Source organism: Aspergillus brasiliensis (genome assembly GCF_001889945.1).
Source record: "Aspergillus brasiliensis CBS 101740 unplaced genomic scaffold ASPBRscaffold_3, whole genome shotgun sequence".
NCBI classification, from domain to species: Eukaryota; Fungi; Ascomycota; class Eurotiomycetes; order Eurotiales; family Aspergillaceae; genus Aspergillus; species Aspergillus brasiliensis.
In genome coordinates this window covers 1396627-1424580 of record NW_027137444.1, presented here as the reverse complement: position 1 = coordinate 1424580, position 27954 = coordinate 1396627, and the positions used below count along the sequence as shown (strand labels likewise).

General features: G+C 51.2%; 10 protein-coding genes across 10 annotated transcripts; 4 read left to right on the top strand and 6 right to left on the bottom strand.

Annotated features, from left to right (window-relative positions):
* Positions 1–280: 280 nt before the first annotated feature.
* Positions 281–4911, bottom strand: ASPBRDRAFT_27629 (putative chromatin remodeling complex subunit (Chd3); the record flags this gene model as incomplete). The annotated part of the gene is made up of 2 exons (XM_067622406.1): positions 281–4531; positions 4603–4911. The coding sequence occupies 2 exons, from the start codon at positions 4909–4911 to the stop codon at positions 281–283; spliced, it is 4560 nt and encodes a 1519-aa protein (XP_067481861.1).
* A 298-nt stretch (positions 4912–5209) lies between these two features.
* On the top strand, positions 5210–6968 carry ASPBRDRAFT_39782 (RNA methyltransferase). Its single transcript, XM_067624215.1, has one exon. It carries the CDS (start codon positions 5355–5357, stop codon positions 6840–6842), a length of 1488 nt encoding a protein of 495 aa, XP_067481860.1. The 5' UTR covers positions 5210–5354; the 3' UTR covers positions 6843–6968.
* Positions 6969–6989: 21 nt separating this feature from the next.
* ASPBRDRAFT_39781 (putative SNF2 family helicase/ATPase) lies at positions 6990–11193 on the bottom strand. Its single transcript, XM_067624214.1, has 5 exons — positions 10843–11193; positions 10716–10742; positions 10510–10653; positions 7489–10449; positions 6990–7422 (listed from the first exon to the last, which is right to left on the bottom strand). The coding sequence occupies exons 1-5, from the start codon at positions 10960–10962 to the stop codon at positions 7309–7311; spliced, it is 3366 nt and encodes a 1121-aa protein (XP_067481859.1). The 5' UTR covers positions 10963–11193; the 3' UTR covers positions 6990–7308.
* Positions 11194–11258: 65 nt separating this feature from the next.
* On the top strand, positions 11259–12681 carry ASPBRDRAFT_455539 (uncharacterized protein). The gene has a single exon (XM_067625439.1). It carries the CDS (start codon positions 11670–11672, stop codon positions 12456–12458), a length of 789 nt encoding a protein of 262 aa, XP_067481858.1. The 5' UTR covers positions 11259–11669; the 3' UTR covers positions 12459–12681.
* A 223-nt stretch (positions 12682–12904) lies between these two features.
* Positions 12905–13256, bottom strand: ASPBRDRAFT_118782 (uncharacterized protein; the record flags this gene model as incomplete). The annotated part of the gene is made up of 2 exons (XM_067617195.1): positions 12905–13086; positions 13148–13256. The coding sequence occupies 2 exons, from the start codon at positions 13254–13256 to the stop codon at positions 12905–12907; spliced, it is 291 nt and encodes a 96-aa protein (XP_067481857.1).
* A 201-nt stretch (positions 13257–13457) lies between these two features.
* On the top strand, positions 13458–15715 carry ASPBRDRAFT_455464 (putative AP-3 adaptor complex subunit mu). Its single transcript, XM_067625436.1, has 3 exons — positions 13458–13561; positions 13623–14042; positions 14116–15715. The coding sequence occupies exons 1-3, from the start codon at positions 13518–13520 to the stop codon at positions 15584–15586; spliced, it is 1935 nt and encodes a 644-aa protein (XP_067481856.1). The 5' UTR covers positions 13458–13517; the 3' UTR covers positions 15587–15715.
* Positions 15716–15844: 129 nt separating this feature from the next.
* ASPBRDRAFT_27624 (tyrosinase family protein) lies at positions 15845–17170 on the bottom strand (the record flags this gene model as incomplete). Its single annotated transcript, XM_067622405.1, has 3 exons — positions 15845–16577; positions 16635–16720; positions 16775–17170. The coding sequence occupies 3 exons, from the start codon at positions 17168–17170 to the stop codon at positions 15845–15847; spliced, it is 1215 nt and encodes a 404-aa protein (XP_067481855.1).
* Positions 17171–18768: 1598 nt separating this feature from the next.
* On the top strand, positions 18769–20634 carry ASPBRDRAFT_455454 (uncharacterized protein). Its single transcript, XM_067625435.1, has 9 exons — positions 18769–19089; positions 19140–19169; positions 19225–19444; positions 19552–19586; positions 19635–19740; positions 19789–19843; positions 19893–19955; positions 20008–20106; positions 20160–20634. Exons 1-9 carry the CDS (start codon positions 18931–18933, stop codon positions 20590–20592), a joined length of 1200 nt encoding a protein of 399 aa, XP_067481854.1. The 5' UTR covers positions 18769–18930; the 3' UTR covers positions 20593–20634.
* Positions 20635–22054: 1420 nt separating this feature from the next.
* On the bottom strand, positions 22055–24148 carry ASPBRDRAFT_455429 (hexadecenal dehydrogenase). Its single transcript, XM_067625434.1, has 4 exons — positions 23881–24148; positions 23543–23773; positions 22621–23420; positions 22055–22563 (listed from the first exon to the last, which is right to left on the bottom strand). Exons 1-4 carry the CDS (start codon positions 24024–24026, stop codon positions 22196–22198), a joined length of 1545 nt encoding a protein of 514 aa, XP_067481853.1. The 5' UTR covers positions 24027–24148; the 3' UTR covers positions 22055–22195.
* A 287-nt stretch (positions 24149–24435) lies between these two features.
* ASPBRDRAFT_39774 (isocitrate lyase 1) lies at positions 24436–27221 on the bottom strand. Its single transcript, XM_067624213.1, has 5 exons — positions 26557–27221; positions 26331–26486; positions 25933–26275; positions 25329–25878; positions 24436–25269 (listed from the first exon to the last, which is right to left on the bottom strand). The coding sequence occupies exons 1-5, from the start codon at positions 26758–26760 to the stop codon at positions 24909–24911; spliced, it is 1614 nt and encodes a 537-aa protein (XP_067481852.1). The 5' UTR covers positions 26761–27221; the 3' UTR covers positions 24436–24908.
* Between the last annotated feature and the right edge of the window lie 733 nt (positions 27222–27954).

The window sequence follows — 27954 nt, the reverse complement described above, 5'->3', positions numbered from 1 at the left end:
CGATGACAGCTGCAAGGAGGAAATTCGATGGCGGGAAAAACCGATAAGGCCACGACAGCATGTGACCAATTTGGTTTACAGCCTCAAGAGGAAGGTGCCTCAGGTTCAGCTCGGAAACTTCCAGTCAAGCCAATGATATGGTCGGGTACGATGTCTATGTAAGTATGTACATGCATCCATAGCGATGCAAGATTGCAGCCCATACGCCTAATAACCCCGAGGAATCCCCGTATATGCCTTTACTCCATGCATGATCCACTCCCCGCCGCTTGAATACCACCTATACACCGTGCCCCGAGTATCCATAAGGATTCGGCAATTGATGAGGGCCGCCCCACGGTGGCTGTTGGTATGTCGACTGCCATGTGCCATCGTTTGCGCCATCGTTTGTGGTAAGATCGATTATGGAGGAACTGGTCGTGCTGATGGCACTAGGTTCCTCACGTGTAGTCTGGGTGGTATGTTGTGAGGTAAGGTTGACCATCGGAGAGTGCGTCGTCGTCACAGCGGCACTAGGATTCGAATTGGTGGTAGGTATGCCATGGTTTGTGAGACTTGATGCAGCCTTACCGGCCTGCTTCCTCTTACGCTGTGCAAGGTCCCCACGGACCCCATTCAAATATTTTTTAGCTAGCTGGACAAGTTCACGGTCCTCAGTACTCTGCTTCAAGGCGGAAAGCATTCTGGCAACTTGAGTATCCGATCGCAAATGCGGACATGTACGCGAATACCCATAATGGGCGAGTCCGCACAGAGGACAGTGTTCGACGCCGGCCATCTTCAAGCGGCAATGTCCAACCACGTGGACCTGGTTGCACGCTATACATGGTGGCCCCTGATGAGGAACAGGCTCTACGTTGCCGTCTAGCGGGGGCGGTAGGTCCTGCTGGGGGACGCGTTGGAAAGCACGCACTGCGGCATCTGTTAGTTCACCAAAAGCCTTACTCGATGCAAGGGCGCTCTCACCTTTAGTCGTTTTGGCGACGTTGTCCATGTCGTCGGAATCTAAATCGGGCGCAAAATCGGATTCTGATTCCATTGCGTCGTCCGCTCTGAACTCTCTGTCACTCTCCGCCTCCTCACGAGCGGGGCGGTCTTTTTGGGGCGACAGCTCTAATGCGTCGTTCGCGTAATCAACAGCAGTCCGTTTACGTTTCCCACGACCGAGGGTTTCTGCCTTTCGTCTGGCTTCCTCGGCAGCTGCCTGCTCTCGCTCCCGCAGGATCTTCTCCCAAACGTCCGCACTTGGTGCAGGCTCCTCCACGTTTTGCAGTTGATCCTCAAGGTTCTGGTTATCATTCGCCCAAACTCGAGCAAAACTGAACTGATTGCCCTGATTCCTGTCATCGGGTGTGCTAGCTTGCTCGGCTTGACTGCGGTCAAGAAGCTTGTCAACCGACTCGGAATCATAGCGCACGTCGCCAGAGTCATCATCATCAAACAAAGCCTGAGCACCGTGCCGCAGAATAGTCTCCAGGTCTCGTCCGTCGTCTTCCTCCGAAACCATGCGGTCAATAAGAACATGGTCAAGAACCATTTTCTTCTTGCCAATCTGCATGATCTTCTCTTCGGCGCTTGCTCGGGTCATGAGCTGAAAGACGAGGACCTTGTTCTTTTGTCCTATGCGATGAGCACGAGACAGTGCTTGCATATCCTGATGTGGGTTGAAATCCGGATCCATAATGATTACAGTATCGGCGGTAGCTAGGTTAATCCCAACGCCACCAGATCGAGTTGACAGGAGGAATGCAAAGTACGGCGAGTCTTCCGCATTGTATGCATCAATTGTCTTCTGCTTCTCGAGCGATGTCATCCTCCCATCGAGGCGAAGATACGTCAGACCGACACCCTCCAAAAAATCTTCGATAATGTCGAGATTCTCGAGGAATTGACTAAATATCAAAACTCTGTGACCACGATTCTTGAGTTTTGGCAGCATTAGCTCCAGTAACTGGAACTTGGCAGCTGCATCCACCAGATGCCGATGCGATACGGCCGTGTTGGTTGTTTTCTCTTCAATAGCCCTGCTGTAAACAAAGGGATGACACAGGCATTTCCGCAGCTGCATCAATATATTGTTGAGATTGTGCTTTTCTGTCTGCTTCAGGGAGCGAGTGCCTTCCTTCCTCTGGAAAATCGCCTTGATCAGCTGGGGGTTCTTGGCTAAAATGGATTTGTACAGTTTCTTCTGAACCGTAGTCATCGAAACAGGAACGATAATCTGAGCCACCGGGGGGAGAAAAGTAAGAACTTGAGCTTTTGTCCGCCGCAAGAAGAATGGACGGATCATGTTATGCAGTTCAAGTATATTCTCCTTTGATAGATCTCCATACTCATTTTCGAGATCATCGGCTCTCTTGGACGGATCGCAGAATTGCAACAGATTAAAGAGTTCTCTTATGTTATTCTGGAGAGGCGTGCCGGTCAACAGGATCTTGAAAGGGAATTTGATCCGCGACAATGCATCGTAGAGTTGGCTTTTGTCGTTCTTGAGCCGTTGCCCCTCGTCCACGATGAGGCCAGCCCAAGGTACTTTCGATAGCAGTCTCCGGGATGCGTCGTCGACTAGGGTTTCATACGAAGCCACGACGACGTGACACCGAAGGCTAGTATCGTCATCAGCGAACATTTCATAATCTTGCGCCAATTTCCGAGAGAATGCCGATCCATAGTATGTGACTACCCGCAGTGAGGGAACCCATGTTTTGATCTCCTTCCGCCAATTTGGGCACGTCGAGTTCGGCACAACAATCAGAAATGGCCAGCACTTGTGATATTGAACGAGGGTTGCCATTAGACCAATGACCTGAATGGTCTTACCGAGACCCATTTCATCGGCCAGGATAGCATTTTGCTGTTTATACCACATGTAGTAGAGCCAGTCGAGCCCATCCTTTTGATAATCCATAATCTGTCCGCCTGTCATTGTCTCTGGCTGCCCGCTTTTGACAACATTGGAGCTGAAGTTTTGCTTCCTGACGTGGGCAACACGCCGTCTGAGATTGTCTTGGTTGGGTATGTGAGTATACTCCCTCTTGACCCAATCTTCGTATGCAGCTCGGAAACTCTCCCACCTCTCAGGATTGCTGCTGCGCTCGGGAGGTGTATCCCAGGCGACATCCTCATATGGCAAACCTTTGAATTTGACGTACATTTCTACCACATCATCAACACGTGCAACGTCTTCTTCAAAGGATCGTTTGCGACCTGTGTCAGGTGAGGCGCCGGCAAACCTTACATCGAAGACAATGTCCACAAGCAAGAAGTCCTCGGGAATTGCTTCCTCGGCGGTCATACAGGGTTCGAGGCTTTTATCTGACCTCATGAAGGCACGTCGCATGTGATGATTCACAAAGCCCCAAACCCAGCTGCCCGGCATCCAGGTGGTATGATTGTACGATTTGTTCTTCCACTTGATGAGGTACTCCCTATCTGCACCTTTTGCGGCATCCGACTTGTGAGCTATAGGGCGCCATGCGACTATCGCACCAACCTCTCCAGGCACTGACGCACAGTCCTCACACTGCCATGTCATATGCGTTATTTCGGATAAGTGTTCGAAGTGGAAGCCTCTGCGACATGTGGTGCAGCGGAAGAGCAGATTCTCAACGTCATTGACCCGGGACATGTCAAAGGGGGTTATGGGGTCTTTACCACCATTCTGCTGCCGGAGTTGTTGCTCCTGCTTTGGTGTCAGACGCTCCCGGATCGGTTTGGACATATTTCCTCTGATATTGCAAATCGAACAGCGGCCTTGATGAAAGTTGGAAGGGTCCTTGGCATGAGAAACGCCCAGACAACGCCGGCACTGGAGAAGAAATAGATCTTCAGCTACTTTGGTGACAAGATGTTCTCGCGCAGAGCGTGGACCAAGACACCCTTGATGGTAGGCGCTCGTACATCCTTGACAAAATACCAGAGGTCCTTTCGTATAATCATCCCCAATGATGTGGCAGACTTCGCATACGTTCCTGTGGCGCTGGCGGAATGCATCATGTTCTGGGACTTTGCGAAAGACTTCCTTGGCCCCAAAGAACTTCTGCGTCCGAGGAGTATCTTCAGCATTCGAAATGTCATCTTCATTCCTCTCGCGCAAGCTTCTCTTTTTCGACTTCCGCGTCCTTGTAGAATGCCGTGTGCCTTTGGGTGCACTATAATCGCTTTCTTCGGAAAGTGAGACGACCGAACGTGTATCTCTTTGACGGCGTCGCAAGACTCGACGCCTCTTAGAGGTAGCCCCAGAAGAAGCAATTATATCCTCACTACTCGGAGATCTCTTCCTTCTCGTGCGGCGGGTTCCTTCATCACTGCTGATGGCCTCAAAAAATGCTGTGAAACCAGATCGTTGACCACGTGTCGTGCGCCGGGAACGCCTCATATCGGGTATATCTGAGTCAGAAGATGACGACTGTTCCTCGGAAGGAACTGCTGAAGCTGAACGAGAGGAGATATAGTGATCTGGTCCGTAGTTGAGGAAATTCGAGAGAGCCTCGGGTCCGTTCTGGAGGGATTGAAGTTGCGCAAAGGACATCTAAAGAAGAAGTAGAATGTCAGCGATGTGACAGAAAGGTGAGAGTAAGAAGAATCCAATGCGATACCCACCATTTCAGTCTCCCCACTTTGGAGCTTCACTTGGTAGCTCAGTCCAGCATCTGCCTCGGATATTTCGCTAATGACATAGCGGACATCGAAATGTCCGGGAAGATACTCGTACTGCGACAGATCACTAAGTGATGTCACTGGGATTTCAACCGTGACAGAAGGCTCATGTTTCGATTGCAGCTCAGGCTGCTCTTCACGATGAGTCGTGGGGTTGCTGAATTTTGCGAAGAGCTCCTTCACCATATCTCCATCCTGATCTGCGTTATCCGGCCCCTCGCCGCTACCGAGCGTTTGTAAAAGGAGATCCATGTTGTGAAGGGTCGGAGAAGTATAACAACACAATCTGCAGAAGATGGACGCTATTCCAAAGCAAGTGAGTACACAAAAAAAAAAAAACCGTCAATTGAGCTATATGAGCGTCAACATGCTTGCAGTTGACCCCCCATCCCAAGCGGGTGATAATGAGATTCCAGTCGCGCGTTTCCCCGACAAACGCGAAATTCCGCTGCGGAGCAATATTGATGCGCTTATCTTATCGGGCGGTGAGGAGAAAAAAACCACCTCCAAAAGGCGGAGATCGTCGTTGCAGGAGGCGCTACGGAGTACAGCTACACTCTCCGCCTAGCATACATCTTTCAGGGCCAGCAGAATATTCACCGTCTCTAACCCCAGTGTCTCAGAGTGGATGGTAAGAGGGGGTTTTCAATTCGTCGAACCTTTTGCTCCTGTCACTCACATCTGCCTGAGTTGCGATGTCTCTCCTGTCGTCTCTCACCTCTCTTCGAGCTTATCTTCGACCCTCAATAGCACCATCAGCTCATTTGCATCCCGTCAGACATGCATCACTGAACTCGGCCATTGGCCGAGGCATCCGCAGGTCACAAATGGTCGATGATGTTCCTCGACGACGCAATAACATCCGCGATGTTCGGGACGACCGGCGCAACAGAAACACGGCCAGGCATGAAAAACGCCCAGACGCGCGGGAGCAGCGGTCTAGAGGCGCATTCGACGAGGAGGAGTTTATAAAAACAGGAAATTTTCGCGCATTGCCTCGTGCATATCAAAGAGAAAGACCTGGAAAGAAGGGTAACAACAGTGCGATGCTGGCGGACTCTGATTATGTCGGCGACGATCAAGACATCAGAGACGGAGGTTTCCGCGCAATATCCCAGGAATATCAGAGCAGGGGCCCGCCGCGCAAAGTCTTTCATCGCCGCACCGACGAGTTCCCTGAAAGACCAAGAAGCCTAGTCCAAGCTCCGCGCGCAGTACCCTACACCACGCCTGCATCGCAGTTTGTTTATGGGATTTCAGCATGTATGGCTGCATTACGCTGCAGCCGTCGCCGGCTGTACAAACTCTATATATATCAAGCAGAGGACCAGGAACTAAGCCCCGATAAAAAAGCCCTACGAAAACTGGCACTCTCGAAAAACGTGGCGGTGAAAATAGCTTTTGCGAATTGGAACCGGTTGCTCGACCAGATGAGTGCTGGCCGACCTCACCAAGGCTGTGTTCTTGAGGTATCCCCTTTACCTCAGCTGCCAGTGCAAAATTTCAGGCCCGTATCTTCTCCGGAAGCGGATCACTTCAGCCTAGAGTTGGGAGCGCAATCGCGGGAAGAAGCCTTGGTAAATACCACGAACAACACGGTTGACATCAACAACTCGTCTCGAAAAAGATACCCTTTGGTCATACTACTCGACGGCATTGTCGATCCCGGGAATCTCGGTGCCATCATTCGCTCCGCCTATTACCTGGGGGCTGACGCTATCGTTTTGGCGGGCCGAAACTCAGCGGAGATAACCCCAGTAGTTGTCAAGACATCTGCGGGAGCCGCAGAACTCATGACTCTTCTTCACGTCCGAAATGAAGTTGATTTCATTCGCCGGTCAAAAGACAACGGATGGCGGTTTTATGCTGCTGCTGCCCCCGGCAAGGGGTCTACACCTACTTATATTGACCCTGCCGACTTTGGGCATGAGGGTCCTGTCACCCAGGCACCGAGTGTCATTATGATGGGCAGTGAGGGCACGGGGCTGAGTCCCCATATCCTCTCCCAGGCAGATGCTATCGTCGGTATCCCTGGTGCTAAAATCAGCCCAGAGCTGGGCGCGGAGTCGGATCCGGCTAGAGTGGACAGTCTCAATGTTAGTGTTGCGACTGCTTTGTTGATAAATACGTTCCTTCAGGTGCCGGTTTCATGGACCAAGAAGGAGGATACTAGGGTTTGGTAAGGAATGAGCATCTGTACAGTAACGTGAACGATCATACATATGTATACATACGCCTGAATTGCATAGTACTATAGATTAACATAATTTACTACCGATAATCTTCTCTCACAAATGCCGAAACACGCTTCGTCAGGCTCCTGCTTGTACCTTCGCTTTCATAGTCCCTCAGCGGAGCAATATAGTACAATTGAATGATCGTATTACGGTTTGCAGCGCACTACTTACTATGTGATAACATCTAAAAGGTCCTTTTAACAACAAGGTGTCATTTTACAAAGCGAAGGAGATCAGAGATGGATCATAAAACTACAATGGCATCCATCTGCCAACGCCGGACCGACATATATGGAACAAAATAGAACCAACAAACCCTCCCTCCATCAAAAAAAGGCTTCCCAAACAGTCTACAGAATAGTCGTAACAATCCTCGTCATCGCCCACCTAGAACCCCAGTTACAGGAAGAGATTATTTCTTGCGACTCCTGGACTTGGGGGGCGCATTTGAAGAGACACTGGCTGCCCGCGAGGTTGAGGTAGAAGTTGCCTTGCTGCCACCCTTGACGGCCTTGACTTGCTTGTTCTGTGGACTGGTTAGCTGAGCTACTCAATTGGGAGTGTGAATGGTAGGAACGACAAGGCGACTTACAACTGCACCGCCCTTCGTCTTCTTCTTGGCGGGCGGACCCTCTTCCTCCTCGGCTTCATCGTCGTCGCGGTCACGTCCCCGGCCCTTGCCGCTCTCACCGTTGGCCTTTCCATCAGTTTCGAATTCCTTTGCCACGGTGTTCAGCAGGGTGGTGCACCGACGCCCAATCTCGACGGGGGTTCGACTGAGGAAGAACCAATCAAAACGGAACAGAGGGGACTCGCGGATTTCATCACGAATCTTCTCGTAGAGACCTTCGCCATCGACTCCATATTTGTCCAGCATTACCAACAAGAACCGGTCCTCCTCTTCCGTATAGACCTTTTTGTTGGTAGTTGACACGGTGTAGTTAATCTTGACCTGCTGGAGCGGAACGCGGTACATTTCCATCTTCTTGCGCAACATTTTGCGTTGGTGGTTCATCTTCCGCAGTTTCTCCTCACCCTGCTCAATGACACGGAGATACTTGGGATAGTCTTGAATTTCCGTGTACCGTTCCCAGAATACTTGCGCATATTCCTCAATCTCTTCCGGTTCCTTACTATCCACCTCGGTGGCGATCCCAACGTAGTCAGTACGACCAAACTTGGCCGAACCGTTCACAAACTGTTGAAAATCTCTGCGGTTCCAGTTGGAGAAGCCTTCTTCAGACATCTTCGCCTTCTCCGCCTGTTCATCCTCCGTTAGCGGAACTGCATTGTCAATCTCCTGTTGTTCAAGATCACGCTCAGCCTCGCGTTCGCTAAGCTCCTCTTCAGGCCCGTCAGGCAGAGGAACCTTGTATCCGATCTCCTTGTGGAAATAGGCCGTCTCCTTCTCCTGAAGCTCTTGCAGCCCGGGCGGGAAGAACTGCCAATCATGGACAGTGATTTGCTTTGGCGCACGAGGAACCTTGGGCTTGGGATCAGCCGTCCTACCACCAGTAGCCAAAGCCTGGCGATAGTACTTGTCGATAGAATAGAACTGTTCCTTTCGCTCTCGCTTCGCCGGGTTGATCCAATTGATACCAATGTCCTTCTTGCGATCAGTGAAGTCTTTGCCGTTCCATTCGTACGCACTCTCGGAACTGAACTTCTGCAAGTCGTCGATACCAAGCTTTTCGTACTTCTTGTTCAACTGTGCAGTCCTTTCCTCACCCTTCCGCAAAATGTCGTCGATAAAATCTTCAGATATCTGGTGTTCTGCAGATATGGTGTTGTTGGCCTGCGTATTGAAAACATTGGCAGCTCCGTGCTGAATCATGCCCAGCAGTTCTTCCTTGGACGCCGCATTCTTAGTCTGCTGCTGAGCACGTCCCTGTTGGATGACAAGCTGGTCGAGTCGCAACTTCTGTGCGGCACGTTCTAATACTTTCTCTTCTATCGCATTCTCTGTAACGAACCTGAATACCACCACCTGTTTCGTCTGTCCGATACGGTGGGCGCGGTCCATCGCCTGCAAATCAGCCTGGGGGTTCCAGTCGCTATCAAAGAGCACAACAATATCCGCCGTCGTCAAGTTGATACCCAGACCTCCCGCTCTTGTCGTGAGCAGGAAGATGAACTTCTCTGAGCCTGGCTTATTGTACTCGTCAATAGCAGCAATTCGGTCCTCATGGGCTGTTGTACCATCGATACGGCAGTAGTTGTATTCACGGAAAACACAGTAGTCTTCGAGGATATCAAGGACACGACTCATCTGGGAGAAAATGAGCACGCGACTTCCCTGTTTCTGCATACGCGACAGCAATTTGTCGAGGATCGTCATCTTTCCGGCATTGTAAATGAGGTGTTCATCGGTGGTATAGGGAGGACCGGGTTCAGCACCCTCGAAAAGGTAGGGATGGTTGCAACATTTGCGAAGCTGCATGACGATGTTCAACAAACGGGTCTTGGACTCACGCTTGCCGGCAGCGCCATTGACCGCATCGATGTCTTTTTCGAGGATCTTCTGATACCATTTGACCTGCATTTCCGACATGGGGACGTATAGATTGACCTCCTTCTTGGGCAGCAAGCTCTTCTCGACGTCACTCTTGACACGGCGAAGCAAGAAAGGTCGCAGGACGCGATGAAGTTGTTGTACGACTGTATCCTGATCTGCGTCTTGCCCGGAGAACCATTGGTCAAATGCCTCCGAATCACCAAACACATCCGGCAACAGGAAGTTGAGGAGGGCCCAAAGCTCGTGGAGGTTATTCTGAAGCGGGGTTCCAGTGATCAGGAGTCGGTTTCTGGAGTGGAAAACACGGATAATCTGCGCCAGAGAAGATTCCTCGTTCTTGATGCGATGGGCCTCGTCGATGATGATGTACTCCCAAGCGAACTTCTTAAGGTGCGACTTTTCTCGGAGAACCATCTCGTAACTTGTGATACAGACGTCGAAATTCTCATCGAGGAGCTGCTCATTAATCAACTTGTGTCGCTGTTCCTTGTCACCCTGAAGGACAAGCACATTGACCTCGGGTGTCCATTTCTGAAACTCCCGCTTCCAGTTATCGAGTGTAGATTTCGGAACAGCGATGAGGTGCGGGCCGGTGATCTCGCATACATGTCGGAGGTAGCCAAGGAAAGAAATGGTCTGCAGAGTCTTGCCCAAACCCATTTCATCTGCCAAAATACCCGAAATACCGTTCTCATGCAGCGAAACTAGCCAGTTCAATCCTGCGATTTGGTAGTCGCGCATCTCTCCCTTAATGAACGGCGGGGAATCCCGAAAGACGGTGTTAGTTTCGCCACCAGTTCTCTCATCCTTCAATAGCTCGGCATCTTCTTCTTGCTCTGTTCTGCGACGCCTATCACCGCCTGCACCACCTGAGCGCGAAGAGCCCTTCTTCTTGGCCTTTGCCTCCTCCTCTGCATTCTGCCGGTCAATTTCGGCCATGATCTCCTTGATCCGCGGATTCGGGTTGGTTTCGATAAAATGACGGAACAGGTCGGTCAAACCGAGGAGGTAACGAAAACGTCGGATAGAGTCATCTTCCTGTAGTAATGTCCACCGTAAGCGATGTATTATCAGCGTATAGCCATTGCATTGGCGTACCTTTGATTCATCCAAACGACCATGCTTCTTGCCCAAGATACTTTTTCTCATGTGGAAAGCTTCGGACCTCCGTCTCCGGCCATCCACAGGCGCTGCGTCGCCTGCAACACTGCTTGCCGTGGTATTGGGATTCGTGTCCGAGTCCTAGTATGTGTTAGTCGGGTCGTACGTCAAACAAATCGCCAATTTAGTCGAGTCGCGTTTACCGTGTAGTCTGGAGTGTCCTGGTAGCCCTACATTTGGAAGCTTGTCAGCAGGAGCGCTTTGCCATTTTTGCCAAGGACGCGCATGAGGATAGTACATGGCGCAAAGAGAGGGTTTGCGCTAACTCACCGTCATCGGCGCGTCTACGCTATCAACGGGCACCGACGTGACAGGCTCAGCATTCGCGTCTGTCATAGGGGTATCTGCCTGTGATGGCGAGTCGGGAGTCGGATCAACTGAGGGAGCCATCACCATCCACAGCGCACCGAGCGCAGCTGTTTGGTACTATACAAAGCGGGACACGACTTGATAGGAAGACAAGTCAAGGTAGGAAGCTATTGATAAGACTCCTAGGAAGATGTAAGACCCACTACCTCTGGGAAAGCTGGGCTGTAGAGGATATAGTGGGGTGAATTGGTGTTGAAGGGGCACACAAAGGAGGTGCGAAGGGAACAAACAGTGACGGATGATGAAAGGAAGAAGCACCGCCAGTCGCGCTCATGGGATGGCAAATGGAATTTCGTCGGAGAAGCGCGGCCAGGCCACGCGCTCATTGGACGGGAGACGCGAGGGCGTCACTGACTAAGATCTGAGTCATCAAGGCGGCGGAAGACCAGTTTCCCCGCTGTGGGTCACGTTACCGGGACAGACGCAAAGAAAGATCAGCTGCGCCAGCGTCCTTCCGAACGGTCATCGCCGACCAACGTCCTTTGTTTGCCTGCGGATCTTGTCGTTCTTCCCTCTATAACGCCCCCCTCTTTGGGCCTGTCTTTTTTAGTCCGGACTATCGGTCATATCTTCTTCTTCCTGATCTTCTTTGGGGTTGCCTCGGAGCTTGCCTAAACCCCCTGTTTCCCAGAAGCACGGTTCAAGTCACCCCTCCTAGTGACGACAACGCTAGTATTTATTGTCTGTTATCTGCCAGGCAGGCTGCTTCTGCCACCACACCACACACCATGGACTCGATGAGATCCTTGAACACGTCATTGCCCAGCTCGACGCCTCGGCCACAACCTCCTGAGCAGCTCCTACAGTCGTTCAAGGCTGCTGCTCTCTCCGTCACGAACCTCTACAAGAATGCTGTCTACGAACAGTCGCAAGCCAAGCAAGCTGGTTACCAAGAAGCAATTGAGGATCTTCTACACTTTTTAGACCGAGAAAACCTCGGTCTTGGGGACGGGGAGGGCTGGAAAGTTCGGCAGTGGGCCACGGAACGCAGTGATGGGAGCGGTGCCCCTAGCGACGACGATGAGGTTGAGAAACAAACCAGAGGCGCAACACCGGCTGCAGCCCGCAAGGTACAGCCAGAATCCGAACCGATCCGACAATCTACAAAGCCATCATCGGAGGAGCAAGCTCCAGCGCCGCCGCACCAGCAGCCTCCAGCGCCTTCGGCTCCTCATGCCTCCGAAACCAATGATTTCGATCGCCCAACTATCTTCACGTTTTCTGCCGGACCTACCTTCCCGCAATTCCCGGAGCAAGACATGGACATGCAGACGACAGACAATTCGACTCCGGCATCTCAAGATGGTGCTCCAGTCAGCGTCTCTGTCCTGCCTCGAAACGCCCGGCAACAAAACCGTCACAACAACTTCACCCGCTCGAACACTCGGTCATCCCCTCATGAGCCGTCCGTCGGGATTGGCTCGAAACGAAAGCTGACCGTGCCCGATTTCTTCGACTTATCTGGTCTAGGCAATCGAGATATGTTCGGGGGCGGCAAACGTGGCCGCTTCACCTAGAAAATATGGAATCGACGAATAGACGAGCATATATTCTTACGGTCACGCAGCGGTCGATTGCATTTCTTGTGGTTTTATCTTCTCCTTTCGGTGCATTAGTAGGAGTATTGCATGTGGCCCTTTGGTGGGCCACGGGTCATTTTTCCTCAGTTATCTTTACATCATGCTATCCTTGTGCTTATAGTCTTTTTTACACCTTCTCCCTTTCATATTCCCATTTTCCTTTGGTCAGCATATCTACTAAATATAGAGGTTATCAGACATGGCGATACCCGGTGAGCCGGCTAGTGTTATATTAATCGTACGATCCTTTCTATATACTTTTTGTACAAGTTTAATAGTAATGGTGAAGCGCTCGACTTAATGTGCATTCCCGTCAACAAAAACCAACGCCAGAGTAGAGTACATGGTATAGAGTACATGATAAACAAATCGTCCCGGCATCATCAGTTGAAGGCTCTCCATAACCCCATTCCAACCAGTGTCGCAGAGATGGTGAAGATCCCAAGTTGTCGAGATCCCATCTTATACTTGGTTGCGCTTTGCATGATTGCCTTTTCTTGCATCTTCAGGTTCTTCATTCCCGAGTAGTAGCTGTAGACACCGAGTCCGATGAATGCAGCAGATCCTATAAGCCATCAGATAAGCTATAATATATGGTTAACGCCCAGAAACGAAGAATAACATACCAGTGACTCTGCACGATAGGCAGTCATCATATGCGTCCTCCGCAAGTGCACGCTTCGCGTCCTTGGGCTGGACATCCAAGGCGCTACTATTCTGAGTAGATGAAGACATTGTTATAGAATTGATAAGAGCCAAAAGAAGACTTTTGGGAGTAGCACAGACGAGTGTCGATTATAACGACTAGCTTGTTGCGGCGAGCTGCAGCAAATCCAAAGGAAATGCATCGGAAGGCGGGGATCGGCGGCAGAACGAGGGGCTTTTGGACTCCGCTAAATGGGGGCCGATGGATCACCGACCATCATTGCTGCACCATGACCACCTCTGCCTACTCCATTACGCCCCCACCGGTCGGGATAGGTCGCCTTCGCCATCATGAGCGGCCAGGTCGATGCGCTCTATATCTACGATGAGCAGAGGCACGCCGTTTCCTCCAATGTTCTGATTACCGGCTGTCACTAACCTGTCCTCTTCCTTTAGCAATCCGATCGTCGAGCAGGTCTATCGCTCCCGTCCGCCCTCCGCATCGGCCATTCTTCCCCTCTATAACGCCTATGCAGCTCCGCGCCCATCGCTCATCTACCTCCCTAGTACAACTCCGCCGGTGACAGTGTTCTCGGTAGTGCAGTCCAATCTACTGTTTCTGGCGCTGTCCGAGGTTGACACGGAGCCACTGGTTGCGCTGGAATTCCTGCATCGGGTTGTTGATGTTCTCGAGGACTTCGTCGGAGCACCTTTGCTTTCCACCAAAATACAGGCGAACTATGATGTGGTCGCACAGCTGCTGCACGAAATGTGCGATGCGGGGGTAGTTTGCAATACAGAGCCCAATGCGCTACAGGAGGTAGTAGAAATGCCGGGATGGATGGGGAAGCTGTTAGGCGGCGTTGGATTGCCTGGGTGAGTGCCCACCGTTACGGCATAAAGGTCACCATACCGTTTACAGTGGACTAACGGCATTCGTCATGCACAGTTCATCAACACCGATTCTGGGACAGTCCACTGCTGTGAAGCAATCGATGTCAGCCGCCGCGGCGGCCCAAGGACCTGCAATTCCCTGGAGAAAGTCGGGAGTGAGACACACTTCCAACGAGCTATATGTTGACATTATCGAGACACTTTCCGTGACAATGGCGCCATCAGGACGGCTGCTATCTGCGATGTCTTCCGGTACTATCGCCTTCACCGCCAAAATTTCCGGTGTACCCGATCTGCTTCTTTCGTTAACAGCACCCGGTGGCCAGAAAGCTCTGGGACGCAAGCTAGAGCTGCCGGTATTCCATCCGTGCGTGCGCCTGGCGCGCTGGCGGGAGCAACCAGGCGAGCTTAGTTTTGTACCACCGGACGGCCGGTTCATTCTTGCCGGGTACGAGGTGGACCTTATGCCAATAGACCCTACACTTGATCAACCCCCGAGTCATATGGAGAAGCTTTTCTTGCCGGCTATCGTGGACATCCGTAAATCTCTGGGGCCGACCGGCTCGGACTTCGAGGTCCGCCTTATTCTCAACACGAATTTCCCGGGCTACTCGTCCTTCAACCGACCTGGTGTGGGGCGTGGCGGATCAGGCACGTCTACACCCTCTTTCCTTGGGGGCGGAGGCGGCAACTCCTCGGCGCCAGTGCTAGAAGAGGTTGTCGTGACCGTCCCGATTCCGAAGTCGGTTCGGAATATCACAGACATGCAAGCCAGCCGTGGAGAGGCTTTATTCTCACCGGGCAACGGCGTACTAGAATGGCGCGTGCCGACTAAAGATGCCGGCACCATTTCCGGGACGGCGACACTCCGGTGCACCGTTGTAGGACACTACGCAGACGACGAGCTGGACGACGACGTCGAAGAACTCGACGCAGACGCCAACCTCCTCCAGGGCTACTACGACGCCAGCGCGTCTTACCAGAACCCTGAAGCAGACACGACGAAACGCAAGACCAAGAAAAAGAAGAAGAAGAAGGTTGTCAAGAAATCCTCTTCCCGCGCAGCAGCGGCAGCGGCAGCGGCAGCAGAAGCCTCGGCTTCCTCGCCCGCTGAACCTCCTTCCTTGAACCCCGAGGATCCCGAACAACTCGCACATACTCCTACTCCTGAACCCGAACAAACCCAGACGCCAACACCTCCCGTTCAATCAACCTCGCCGCAACCTCCATCATCACTTCCCCGGTCACAGTCACAATCACAGAAACAGTCACCCAGCCGAGCCTACTCCGACTCCTCCATCTTCCTTTCGGCGCCCCGTAAAACCAAGACCCAACTAAACGCGACACTCATGCCTAACTCGGCGGCTGTTTCGTTCTCTGTCCGTGGCTGGCTTCCCTCGGGGCTCAAGGTAGAGAGTCTGAACATCGATCCGCGGCGGAGTCGCGGACTAGGCGAGGGAGTGAAACCATATAAGGGAGTGAAATATATCTGTATGAGTCGGAAGGGAGTGGAGCGGAGATGCTAAATACTACTTTGATATAACATCTAACAATTGATCTATTGGATATGCCAACTACCTTTATCGCTATATAACATCTAATTTGAATTGTAAAAATCTAAGGAATCATGATTGGTATATGGGCCAGGCTTAGACACACTTGCACTCACGGGACCATGTCATGCACTTTTCAACATCACAAGTACTATTTACATTCGCATTACTATACGTCCACCACTCTCGCTCTTCCCAACAGTACTATATACACCCGCAATCCCCCTCATTTTAAACATAAGCATAACAGAACGGCCCCTTGGTCGTACTCATCAACTCCTTCATCTTCCTGGGCACCCCGTTGGCATATCCCAAATCCACCACCGTCTGCAACGTAGTATTTTTACTAGCCGGCTCATTCAAGAACGTTCCCGTCCCGGAAATGGCATACTCCCTGCTTTTCAAATCCAAATTCTGCCAAATCCACCAAACCCGATCAATCATGCCGTGGTGATGCCAAAACGCCGGATCCCCAGGACTGACATACACATCTCGTCCGGGGTCCCCACCCATACTGTAGTGTCCGGAGCCATGGACACCGATTGACCCACTACCAGGCACACCCTGCATGGTCATCTCGAAGTCCCAGACGTCGTCGTTATCTAGAATAAGCGAGGTGATCTTGGGATAGGTGCTATAGCGTTGCAGAAGGGCAGTGGTGAGACTGCGCTTCAGGCACCGGGGGTTGTAGTTGAGGGGGTTGGAGACGGCGGAGGTGTTGCCTCCGGGGAGGGAGAGCGCGGCGGGACCCATGTTCACGGTGTAGTTCTTGAATGGGCCGCTGGTAACGCAGCCACCGCCGGTGCCCGGGGGCAGGATGATAGCGGGGTAGTTGCCTAGGTAGAGGGAGACGTTACCTTGGTTGGGAATGGGGTAGCCGTTGCCAGACATGGAGGTTTCGGAGCCGTCGAAGACTTCGGAGGCTTCCATTGTGTGGATGGCGTCGTAGGCCCAGTCCCAGTATCTGTAGTTTGAGGGTTAGTTTGTGAAACAGGAAGGGAGATGAGGAAAGGAGACGTACGGGTAGTCGCCTGTGTAGTGGCATTCATCGCGAAGAGCTTGTTCAAATTCGTAGATGAAGTAGCGGTGCCATGCGAGGAAGGTTCCCTAAGATATTATTAGCGTTCTGGATACAGATCCCTAGGAAATAGTAAAGACTACCGTGTAGTGGATCTCTAAAGTCTTGTTGATGTGCGTGGCTAGGAAGTCATCGTAGCGAGTCTTAGCACCTGGAGCTAGATTCGACGGGGTGCGCGAGGGCAGCTCCTGCAGACAGAGCACCGAGTTGATATAATCTTCCTTCTCGGGCTTTGAGAACGTCCGCCAGTCACGGCGAATCCGCAGGGTTTCTCGCGTGCAGGCCTCGTTGTCCTCGGAGCTGCTGGGGAGGTTGGCCAGAGTTTGGTCAAGGGCATAGCTCGACAATTGTTCGAGTTTGGCAGCTGCGGCAGCCACGGCGTCACTGGATGCAGCTGGGCTAGTATTCTGCGAGGCTGTGGGTACGGCCCAGGCCTGCGAAGTAAGCAGGCCCAGACTGAGAGCCTTGAGAGCGACCATTGGGCTGGCTTTGGGGCAGTGAGAGGCAGGGGCAGAGACAGAACGGGAATGCAGCCTGGGGAGAGAAAAAAGGCCCCCGAACGAGGGGATTGCCAACCATTTAAGTGTTCATCCCTTGTTTAGATTGCCTAGATGTTCGTATCTCCATATGGACACGAGCCTATACCAGTGATGGGGTTCGGACGGCCGGCGAGAAATAGAACAGAGCCCTAATGGACTAGGATGCTGGCCGAGCAAACATGGAGTTCGAATGGGCTCCAATAACGATGACAGTCTAAGCAGTTAGGGCGATGCGCTGTCTGCTCTAGACTTGTCTGACAGCTCCACTATCCGTTCCAGTCTCCGCTTGAGTGGTGAGCATCATGTTTGCTGAGGTGGGATCAGAGGGCTCTGAGTCATCGAAAGACGATCGTGTTTATACTGAGCGTGTCGTATATGCAGGGTGTTCACAATGTCGTACTTCCAGAAAGAAGATGCTGTGAGATGAGAAAGTCCCGTGAGTATCATACGGTAACTAATGTTATGAGACGGAATCCGCTAAGCGATGGCGGCTCGCGGGCCACCCACTTCCTCTTCCTCGAACAACTAAGGATCCTTCCTGAGCTTCCCCCTCGGCTGCATCGGATCCTTCGATTCCTCCAAGTCCACAACTCCCTGCGCCCTGAAAGTGGAATCCCTGCTCGCAGTGGCTTGAGTCCTGACCCGCTCATCGATCGATCCCTGAACGATCCCGCTTGTGGTCCAAGTGTCATCCTCCATCTCTGACAAACACATACGATCACACAGTAAGCATTGCGAGCCAGATCTAGAAATGGAAACTTCAGATGCTCAGTTCCTGCTATCTATGAGATGCTTCAAGTCATTATTACTGATAAGCTCTCTCCTGATGGTCCATTGTGTGGAACATCCAGTCCAACTGGCTTGGTGCGTGACTAGGCGAGAGACATTAATTTATATCTAGATGAACCCTATCTCTAGCTCATACGCTAAGTAAACAAGTGCTGTGCCGCCGGAGATTTCCGTCCGCAATGACAGAAACAAACAGATCCGAGTACACGTACTCCTACAGGGAACTCGCCAGGGGTTTCGCGTTCGGCCTGTGTTTGGTGTGTGGGACTACAAGCTGATGCGCGGATGGCACGATGTCAGCTCCACTCACAAACGTTGTTGAGCCGTTCCGAGGTTCTCCCTGAGCGTTCAAGGTTCAATCCAAGGACTTGAACCAACTCATTGGCTAGATTCCTGTTCAGCCGTCTATTATGCCGGAGGTGCATCCCTTTCCCTCGGACATACGGTAGGGACCGTGACCTATTGGAGGCCTTCCCAGCGGGACTGACTGGGTCCCCTCGCGGATATTTGGCGAAATTGATTAGATTGTACCTGACGGAGGAAAGTGGCACAGCTGAACCGGACGGGTCAATTGCACGTTGCGACATGGACAACGGAGCAGATGGTACCCGGCTTTATCATCGGAGATCCTTGTAGTGGGATCTGTTAACCCCCAAACCTAGAGCAGCAGTTCCTAGCACTCTAGATATCTCCCTAGTTCCTAGCGTTAAACTTTCATTGCGAAGCTCCTGGGAGTAGGAACCCAAGCACACGACCGGCAGAATAGGCCGGTAGCTTGTGTGAAAGGCTTTTTCGAGCTCGAATCCTGCGGATCTGGGTGGACCGATGCTATATCGCTCAGTTTCTCCCTCCATTTTTCATGGGTACTCATGATCGTGCCATGACACGCATACCCCAGATTGAGTGCGATTATGGCGGCAGATTCTCATCTGGGAGGCGCGGGCTTGCCTGATGTGAGCCAGGCTCCTCAGATCTTGGCAGCTACATCGATTACTACGGCTTTTGCATTACTCACAGTCCTAGCCCGGATGTATGTCCGTGTGTTTTGCATCCGAAATGTCGGCCTCGACGTAAGTATAGGACAATGGCAGCCGGAGAAGGGAGACTGACCTGCAGCTAGGATTATATCATGGTGCTGACCATGGCGCTTGTAACCTCCCCTCCCAACGCGTTCGCAGCCTGGAATCTGACATTGACGCCCATAGTCACTCGGTGGATTTGCTGTGATAATACCAGAGGTCATCTATGGTGCAGGAAGACACACTGTCTATGTGGAGAAAACGGCCTCAATAGCAACGCACCTGAATTTCGCCACTCAGGGTATCTATATGTGGGCGATCGGGCTCGTCAAAATCTCCATCGGGCTGTTTCTCCTGCGATTTGCCCCGCGACGGGGCTACAAGATATTTATTTGGGTAGTCATGGGTATGTCATCATGTTATGGTTGTACTCTGATGTTCACGGGGGAAGAAGCTGTCGATCACTCAATCCTGCTCTGTCTAATTTATGAAGTATGCTAATGGCCCCGACAGTACTCATGCTACTATATACCATAATATGTTTTCTTGTCTGTCTACCCCCATTCTGTCTTGTGGATTTTCATTAACGATGGCAGACCCTCATGTTTGAGTGTAAGAATATCCGGTCCATCTGGGATAAGAATGTGAAATCAGAGTGCTTCACATCCACACAGCTCCTGAAGTTGAGCTACACCAATACTGGTAGGGGACTTGCTTAGTCTGTAAGAAAAGTTCACTAACGACCCCTAGGTCTGAACATTCTGACAGATATCATTTTTGCCGTTCTACCGGCGATAATGCTACGGTACGCCCCTATACCTGGGCACCACGAGTTCCCCGACTGATAGCCACAGACACCTGCAGGTCAACCGGCGTGTCAAAGCCTCGTTAGTCTGTATCTTGGGACTGGGGATATTGTAAGCGATCAGCAGGATTCACCTCATTCTCACTTACTAACAATACTGCCAGTGCCTGCGCCGCAGCAATCGTCAAGCTCTCCGTTCTGCCTAACTACGGCCGTACCGGCGATCTTCTATGGGATTACTCCACCCTCACAATTTGGGTCGTGTACGCCAACCTCTTACTCCTTTTACCCGCCTAAGCACTAACACCCGCCGCAGCGTCGAATCCAACATGGGAATCATAGCCGGTAGCCTACCCACTCTGAAGCCCCTCTTCAAGCAAATCCTGGGTACATATGGATCTCAAACCCGAACACGGCGCTACACAAATGGCAGTAAACAATACCAACTTCACTCGATATTGCCATCCTACCCACAGCAATCCCTCCGCAGTAGACCTCTCAGTGTGCTAGACCCGGACGACTTGGAAGAAGGCGATCCCCGTGCTACCCAGAGGAACTCCAAGTACGGAACAACGACCCGATACCACTATCGTGATGGCAGCCACACCAGCGAGGAATACATCCTAACGCGTCAGGAATCAGCGGGGATTGTGCTCACAACAGAGGTGGTGGTCACACATACGACGGCGGAAGAGGTGGTACGGAATAACCGAGTGAAAAGGACGCAGTCACCGAATGAGGAGGTATGATGGTGCAATATGAATAGCTTCCAACCTGCTATGCGTTACTGCTTCACTATTGTCATGAATAAATAGATATAGGCGGCATAATGTTTATACTCGCAACAATCCGTAAAAATACATAACTAGCTTTGATCTCCAAAACCATCCATTCCCATTGGGAAGCGGTGGTTTGTGTCTACTTTTCGTGTAAACAATAGTAGTAGAGGTAGTGGTAGTAGTAGTATTATTAGCTGCTTGTAGACTCCGTATCTGGCAGCTGTTATACGCTGAGGATAAGGTTAATCTCATGATATAATATTATATAGTGGCCTATTGATTAATCCGGGGTTGCCGATGACTAGCCAGGTCTGTAAGTCATCCATAGTACTATCTAGTTAGATATATAAACATGAGTCAAAAGTACTGCATCAACCCACACTAGTAACAAATAAATTACTGTATACAAATACATACCTTAAATGAGTTATTATCTGTTGTAGGCGAAGTACTCATTTTCGACTAGTTACTTTGTATCTATGTCCGAGCTGGATACCATCGGCCTGTCTTCGAAATTTCTAGTATGTAGCTCCTCCGCACACACGACGGACGTACTCTATACACAGCCAACGATGGGTTGAATCACGAAGTTTCACCTATATACTAGTACCATACCTCACAATAACATAGTGAAAATTCCTGGGATTTACACTACCTCAGTGAAGGCTGAAATTGTCTCTCATGATGTGGCAGGAAGAGGAGGGAGAGTGGCGTGTGCTATAGTATACTATATAGTACTCCCGTTCATCCGCTATTTTGAAATCTCATCTCAACCCCCTCCAATTGCACCATGGATAATTCTTGTATTTACGATACGTTGGATTTATTTTCGTCTTCATCTTCAATTTCCTGTTCGTCTTCTGGTGAGAACTAGTTGGGTAATTCTTACTTGACTCTCCATCTGTATGAGATCTACATCCCACTACCTAAGCGAGATTATCCACAGTACCAAGATGATGAAGATCGACATAACCGCCCACTTTATTTTGAAAACTTCACTAATATGTACAACCTACCTACCCACCCTACCTGTCATATTCGTATACTTTCGGCCAGTTAGATCATCTTCGATTACATGCTGAATCAACCCCGCATTCATTTCCAACCATGAAAAGACAAACGATATGAGAAAAGAAGGAAAGGAAATATGAGCGAATGGCACACGGTCATACAGTCATCCAGAAGCAAGGCTTAACTCCAAACAGAAGACCGAATTAGGTAAAGATATGCTTGCGCAATTAGAGCTTCGCCAATCGGCGCTCGAGCACTTGACGTGCGATATAAGCCACTAATATCGATATGTAAGTATATATTCGTATATCCCTTGAACGTCAGGCAGAACATTATATGAAAGCATTAAAAGAGATTATCGATAGATATTATGTATAGTGTATATGTAGATTACGTATCCAGGGTATCGGGGTATCCAGTTAACGTGGAAGCGTCGTGCAGGATAATTCACTCGCGGTCTGAAGGGGATGCGGAGTAAGAAGTCTGGCATATCAAGCAAACGATACGCAGCGAAATCAAGAGGGCATGGTTGCAGAACAGATAGACAAAAAGTAAAAGTGAATCACTCACCAGCAGCAACAACGGTGGCACGAGCAGCACCAGACTTGGCACTGCCGCCACCCAGAGTCAAGAAGTATCGGAGCCAGCTCAGCTGGACCTTCTTGCAGTCACGGTCAAAGTCAGGAATCAGCGTAGTAGCCTTCTTGAAGAGCTCATCCTTGCCATTGTAGGGCGGGTACCGAATGGCGAGGAAGCTTTCGATCCAGCTAGGGCTAGTGGTGATCGTGCGACGGTGCACAAAGACATCGAAACTGGCTTTACCCCGGTAAGCACCCTGACCGCTCTCTCCAACACCACCGAAGGGGAGGGTGGGGATGTGCAGGGCGGCGTCATTGACGGCAACACCGCCGGAGCGGGTCTGTGAGAGGACTGCAGCACACGTCAGAATTCAAGTGGTATGGCACACTATAACCTCTAGGGACATACTTTGCTCAACTTCAGCCTTGGAGCCGAACGGGTAGAGACCCAGAGGCGTGGACTGGACGCCGTTGGCAATCTGGACGGCCTGCTCGATGCTGTCAACCGGCAGGATCGGGATGAGAGGACCAAAGCTCTCCTGGGTGATCATGGAGTCTTCCGGCGAGTCCACCACAACAACGGTGGGTTCGATGAAGCGCTGCTTTTCGTCCATACTGCCACCCATGACAATCTTGCCCTTGGTGTTGTCGATCATGCCCTTGATACGGTGGAAGGAGGCGTCGTCAATGATATGGGAGAAGTCCGCAGAGTCCTTTGCGCCGTTGGGGTAGAACTCCTTGTAGGTCTTCTTGAACTCCTCAACAACAGCATCGACAAGCGGTCTCTCGACCAACAGGTAGTTCTGCGAGGTGCAGAGCTGACCGGCGTTCATCAGCTTGGGCCAGAACAATCTGCGCGCGACCAGTCGGGCGTCAGCATTCTTGGAGATGATGGCCGGGTTAATGCCACCCAGCTCCAAAACAATGGGGGTGAGGTTAGGAGCCGCTGCCTTGGCGACGATGCGACCGACATTCGCACTGCCGGTGAAGAAGATCTTGTCCCAGCGTTCAGCCAACAGAGCCTGGGTCTCGGGGATGGCACCCTGGACGACGGTGTAAGCAGAGGGATCAAGAGCAGCCTCAATAATCTGCTGGATGACCACAGCACAGTTGGAGGACTTTTCACTAGGCTTAATGACAACGGTGTTACCCGCTGCGATAGCGCCAATAACTGGACCCAGCGTCAACTGGAAAGGGTAGTTAAAAGCACTGACCCCATAACGGTCTCCGTTAGCCTTGTCTCAAACCCAACTAAAAAAATAGGGGGGAGAGAGAGGAGAAGGGAAAATTTTGAAATCCCACAGGAAGCAAAATTTAGAAAAATAACATACCCAATAACCAAGACACAACCTAGAGGATCCTTGCGGATCTTGGGACTGGTAAACTTAAAGGTGAGGTCGATATCCTCGGCCTTCTCATCCTTGACCCATTTGGGAAGATTGCGGCAAACGAAGACAATGTCATTAAGCAGCCAGGTGCTCTCAGCCATGACGGCCTCAAAGAGAGGCCGGTTCAGATCCAGTCGCAGAGCCTCGTGGATCTCATCGACACGATCCTTGATGCTATTGCATGAAGTATATTAATTAGCCACATATTAAAGCCCATGGCGGGGAGCTACCCGAAAGGTACATAAATTCAAATAAGGTACTTTGGGACAGCAGCAACTTACGCCCAGTAAAGCTTCCGGAGCTGGACCAGCCGATACTCCACATCGCGAGTTGTGTGCTCATGGAAAGTCTTGCGGCATCGAGAGACACGGTCAGCGACCTCGTCCACAGGAGTATACTCCAAAGGAGGGATTTCAATGGCGCCCATGGTGAGAAATTAAGGTGGTGGTGGGGAGGGAGAGAGAGATGGAGAAGGGGGGGAAGGAAGATGACAGGTGGGAAGGAATGAAATTAAGGAAGAGAAGGACGAAGGATCAAAAAAGGCGGAAGTTCAGCCGGGAGAAGAAGAAGAAGAAGATGAAGAAGGAATCCGAATGCGGAGCTGCTGGATTGACAAGCCCCTGATTCTTTTAAACACGCGGGTCCCTTATCTACTCCTCTGATTAGACTAGTTAGTGGGATACGAAGCACAATTGGAGGTGAGAGCAAAACAGTTCGGGATGTTCTTTTCTTGTCTGGCCACTGGCCACATAAGTAACTACTAATATAACGAGCAGCATTCCGCCGACCGAGGCCGAGTGGATGATCAGCAAATGCACCGAGCCGCTCATTATCCATTCCTGGCACATGCCTCCTCCCTGTTCCCCCTCATCTGTTCCGCGGCACAACCGAGGACAAATGACCATAACTAATCCATCCTTGGGGTTCTCATCTTTGGATCCTCTTTTTTACGAAGGAAGAACCGTTGTTGGCCACAGTGTCTGTTCGGACTGCTGCTGACTGGACTGACTGGACTAGCAAATGACAGCTCCGGTTTCGAGTCATGCCCGTGACCCACTTGCCTCGCAAGTTGTGCTGTTTGCGGATAGTTTAGGAGCTTATTTACCCCTTACTCAACAACTTAATGTCAACGGCTATAATTGAGTGATTTCCTGGTGAGGTGATGTGGAAACATTGTGGTATATACGATAGAATCATCAAAGCTAGCTCGGCCGGGAATTGGAACGGAACAATGGAGATGACAAAAGGAAAAAAAAAGCAAATATGCAGATCTGCAGTCACCCCCCAAATTCCCCCTCTTCATAATTCATCAGTGCTTGAACTGATCCTCCGTGACGCCCTTGCCCATGGCTGCGGTACTGCTGATGCCACCCGTCACCATCTTCAACATATTATCCACGTAGTTGGCACCACTCCATTTCTGGTGAGTCACCACATCCACGCCCTGCTCCATCTCCGGTTCTTGCACCAACTCGCCGTACGCCCGCATGCCCTGCTTCGCGTACGCCTTGGCAAACTGATCCGTGATCAGCGCCGTCGTGTGCAGACCCGCCAGGGTGATGAACTGCCAGCAGTATCCCAGGGCTCCCAGGCGCTTGATGTAGGTCTCCTGCTCATCGCGCGGCATCGCCTTCTTCCAGTTGAACGAGGGCGACAGGTTGTATGCCAGCCTAGAAATGGCGGGTTAGTGTCAAAAGTCCACACCAATGCAAATTCAGACAGCACTTACTTCTGCTCTGGCCACACAGCGTGAACGCCGTCGGCAAACTCCTTCGCCTGAGCATAGTCGGGCAGCTTGCTCTCCATCCAGATGAGGTCCGCGAAAGGTCCATAGGCAATGGCGCGGTTCACCGCACACTGGGTACCGCCCTGGTACCGGTAGAAGCCCTCCCGGGTGCGAGGGGCGTCCCAGTCCCAGTAGATGTCGACTCCGGTGATCTCCTTGGCGATAGCCCGGGCTTCGCGGTTGCTCTTCCCCTTGGCCTTCTTCAGGTACTCATCGATGAGGGCCTGCTTGTTGCCAGAACCCTTGTTGATGGTGTCGATGACAGCATCGCTGAACAGCTTCAGGCCGGCCTGAGCAACCCACTGATCTTCAATGGCCTGCAGCTCGTTTCCGTTCTTGCCAGCCTGCTCCGCAGCCACCATGAGGTCGTTGAGGGGCTGGAGGTTGGGGTTCGTCGAGCCCACGACGAAGGCATGGTCACGGTAATCAATCGTGGAGGTAATGAGGGTGGCGGCTTCGGAGTCGGTTCGAGCAATGGCAAGCAGGTCGGTGCCTGAATCAAGTCAGTTGATACTATTCGTATCGAGCATAGCAGGATACTACATACCCATGATATCCGCCTGCGCACGGATAGCCACCAGACGGTTGATGTGTTCGCTGATGGGCACCAGCACCTTGCCGGCCATGTGACCACACTTCTTAGTACCCGGGGCCTGGTCTTCAATGTGAATACCAGCAGCACCACGCTCAACAAACAGCTTGGTCAGCTTCATCACGGCCGTCAAGCCACCATGTCCGGTATCCGCATCCGCAATGATGGGGCGCAGGTAGTCAACATTTGCCACCTTGCCACGCTGCTCCTTGGGAGTGGTAATGCGTTCCTCGCGCTGTTTCCGGTCATGGAACAGCTGAGCCAGGAACAGCTGATTGACCTTGTTGGGGACAGTATTCTAACTCGAGTCTTAGCAGTGATCCCTCAGCCAATAACATCCTTTTGAGACCTACCATGGGGTAGTCAGCAAGATCGGGAGAGGGTTCGTCGGTGGACGAGGCGGTGGAGGAGCTCTGCCAGCCAGAGACGTAGACGGTATCGAGGTATTTGGCCATCTGGGTAAGCATTGTGGGCTCAAGACAGCCATAGGTGAAGCTGGCTACTTTGTTCTATGGAAAGAGAGAGAGAGGGAGGTAAGTTCATGATTGCCTAGCTGCCGAATGGGTGGAGGATACGAACCTCGAAATTGCTCTCCAAGATCTTCCACAGCTTCTTGCTCATCGCATTGGAAGGGTAATCGATCTTCAGGGTGCCGCGCTTAGCCACGATCTGCTCAGCAGTAAAGGGCCGCTTGGTGTGTCTCCATCTGGAGTCCTGCCACCACTTCTGCACGGCCTGGACATCCTCCAGATACTTCCGGTCTTCGTCTTCAAAGGAAGCCATGATGTATATAGTGTAGACGAGGGAGTATAAGCAAAGCTTCTAAATTTTGCAAATGGATATAATATAATACAATGTATCCAACGATGTTCCTATACAACGGAAAGAGAAAAGGCAGAAAGAGGAGAGGAGAGGAGAAGAGGAAGGAAAAGGATAATCAAATAGAGTCAATCTTCCAAAAAAAAAAAAGAATCACAAGCCAAAGAGGAAAACACCCAGCTACTTAAAGCATGCGCCATTATCTTCGATGCGTCACAAGTTCATTGGGACTTGGCTCAGCGCAGCACAAGGTTGGTCGGTAAACGTTCGGTTCAGCGGGACAAGAAGGAAGAAAGGGCAAGGACCAAAGGGGGGAGAGCCAGCCAGCCAGCTGCCCCGGAGAATCTACTACTTTTCTTTGGTCAAAAAACCGGGGGTGGTTTTACACTCGAAACAATTAGGTTGAACCAGTTATGGCTCCCAGGGTTTCACAAGCCAGTTAGTTAGGCTGAGGCGTGGACAGTGGTTGCTGGTTCGGAAGAGAGGATCGAGACCTGACGAAGATCCTCGGTCTAAAGGGACCAAGCCGAAAACAGGTCGCTCGCCACTTTGGAAGACTCATTCGATGTTCAATTATTCTACCTCCTAATTACTGCTACAGTAAGATTGATTTACAGAAAATAAAAATGAAGTTACTCTCATCACATCTCTCACTACTACTATCTTAACTCTATACCAACTTATTAAGAATCCACAAGTATCTAGCTACTACCTACCTACCCCATGAAACACACTGAATAACTATAACAATGACGTTAATACTTACTTACCAGGCATCTTAGCATGTGCCTGCCTAGCTCCAACTCCAACTCCGAGTCACCTCCGACTCTACCCATTTACAATACCATACCACCCCATCCCCGATCCAACCCCCTTCCCCCAGACAATCTTATAGGCCACCACACCAAAATACCCCACACCAACCCCCCGTAACCATCCCCCTCAGGCATCAATACAGCGAATACAAACACGGGAGTCATACAGCCTCGGCATCCCGTTCTATCCAATCAGCTGGCCCCTTCATAGCCGATTCAGATCATCTTCGAAGCTGTGGCTTCCGTATAGTCTTCTTCGTAGGCCACGCAAGGTCGGGAAATCAAGGAGATGGTATTCCGGCAATATTGATTATTTTCGTAGTATCTACCGTATATGTCATTT

Bases quoted from the DNA above. Each gene is read 5' to 3' on its own strand.
- ASPBRDRAFT_39782 (XM_067624215.1), top strand. From the start codon at position 5,355: ATGTCTCTCCTGTCGTCTCTCACCTCTCTTCGAGCTTATCTTCGACCC.
- ASPBRDRAFT_39781 (XM_067624214.1), bottom strand. From the start codon at position 10,962: ATGGCTCCCTCAGTTGATCCGACTCCCGACTCGCCATCACAGGCAGAT. The intron at 10,743-10,842 runs GTGAGTTAGCGC...TTCCAAATGTAG, and splicing joins GCGTAGACGCGCCGATGACG to GGCTACCAGGACACTCCAGA. The intron at 10,654-10,715 runs GTAAACGCGACT...AACACATACTAG, and splicing joins AGGACACTCCAGACTACACG to GACTCGGACACGAATCCCAA.
- ASPBRDRAFT_455539 (XM_067625439.1), top strand. From the start codon at position 11,670: ATGGACTCGATGAGATCCTTGAACACGTCATTGCCCAGCTCGACGCCT.
- ASPBRDRAFT_455464 (XM_067625436.1), top strand. From the start codon at position 13,518: ATGAGCGGCCAGGTCGATGCGCTCTATATCTACGATGAGCAGAG. The intron at 13,562-13,622 runs GCACGCCGTTTC...CTCTTCCTTTAG, and splicing joins TATATCTACGATGAGCAGAG to CAATCCGATCGTCGAGCAGG. The intron at 14,043-14,115 runs GTGAGTGCCCAC...CGTCATGCACAG, and splicing joins GGCGGCGTTGGATTGCCTGG to TTCATCAACACCGATTCTGG.
- ASPBRDRAFT_455454 (XM_067625435.1), top strand. From the start codon at position 18,931: ATGGCGGCAGATTCTCATCTGGGAGGCGCGGGCTTGCCTGATGTGAGC. The intron at 19,587-19,634 runs GTCTGTCTACCC...TAACGATGGCAG, and splicing joins ATACCATAATATGTTTTCTT to ACCCTCATGTTTGAGTGTAA. The intron at 19,741-19,788 runs GTAGGGGACTTG...AACGACCCCTAG, and splicing joins GTTGAGCTACACCAATACTG to GTCTGAACATTCTGACAGAT.
- ASPBRDRAFT_455429 (XM_067625434.1), bottom strand. From the start codon at position 24,026: ATGGGCGCCATTGAAATCCCTCCTTTGGAGTATACTCCTGTGGACGAG. The intron at 23,774-23,880 runs GTAAGTTGCTGC...TTCATGCAATAG, and splicing joins CTCCGGAAGCTTTACTGGGC to CATCAAGGATCGTGTCGATG. The intron at 23,421-23,542 runs GTATGTTATTTT...TTATGGGGTCAG, and splicing joins GGTTGTGTCTTGGTTATTGG to TGCTTTTAACTACCCTTTCC.
- ASPBRDRAFT_39774 (XM_067624213.1), bottom strand. From the start codon at position 26,760: ATGGCTTCCTTTGAAGACGAAGACCGGAAGTATCTGGAGGATGTCCAG. The intron at 26,487-26,556 runs GTTCGTATCCTC...CTCTTTCCATAG, and splicing joins TCTTGGAGAGCAATTTCGAG to AACAAAGTAGCCAGCTTCAC. The intron at 26,276-26,330 runs GTAGGTCTCAAA...GACTCGAGTTAG, and splicing joins ATCTTGCTGACTACCCCATG to AATACTGTCCCCAACAAGGT.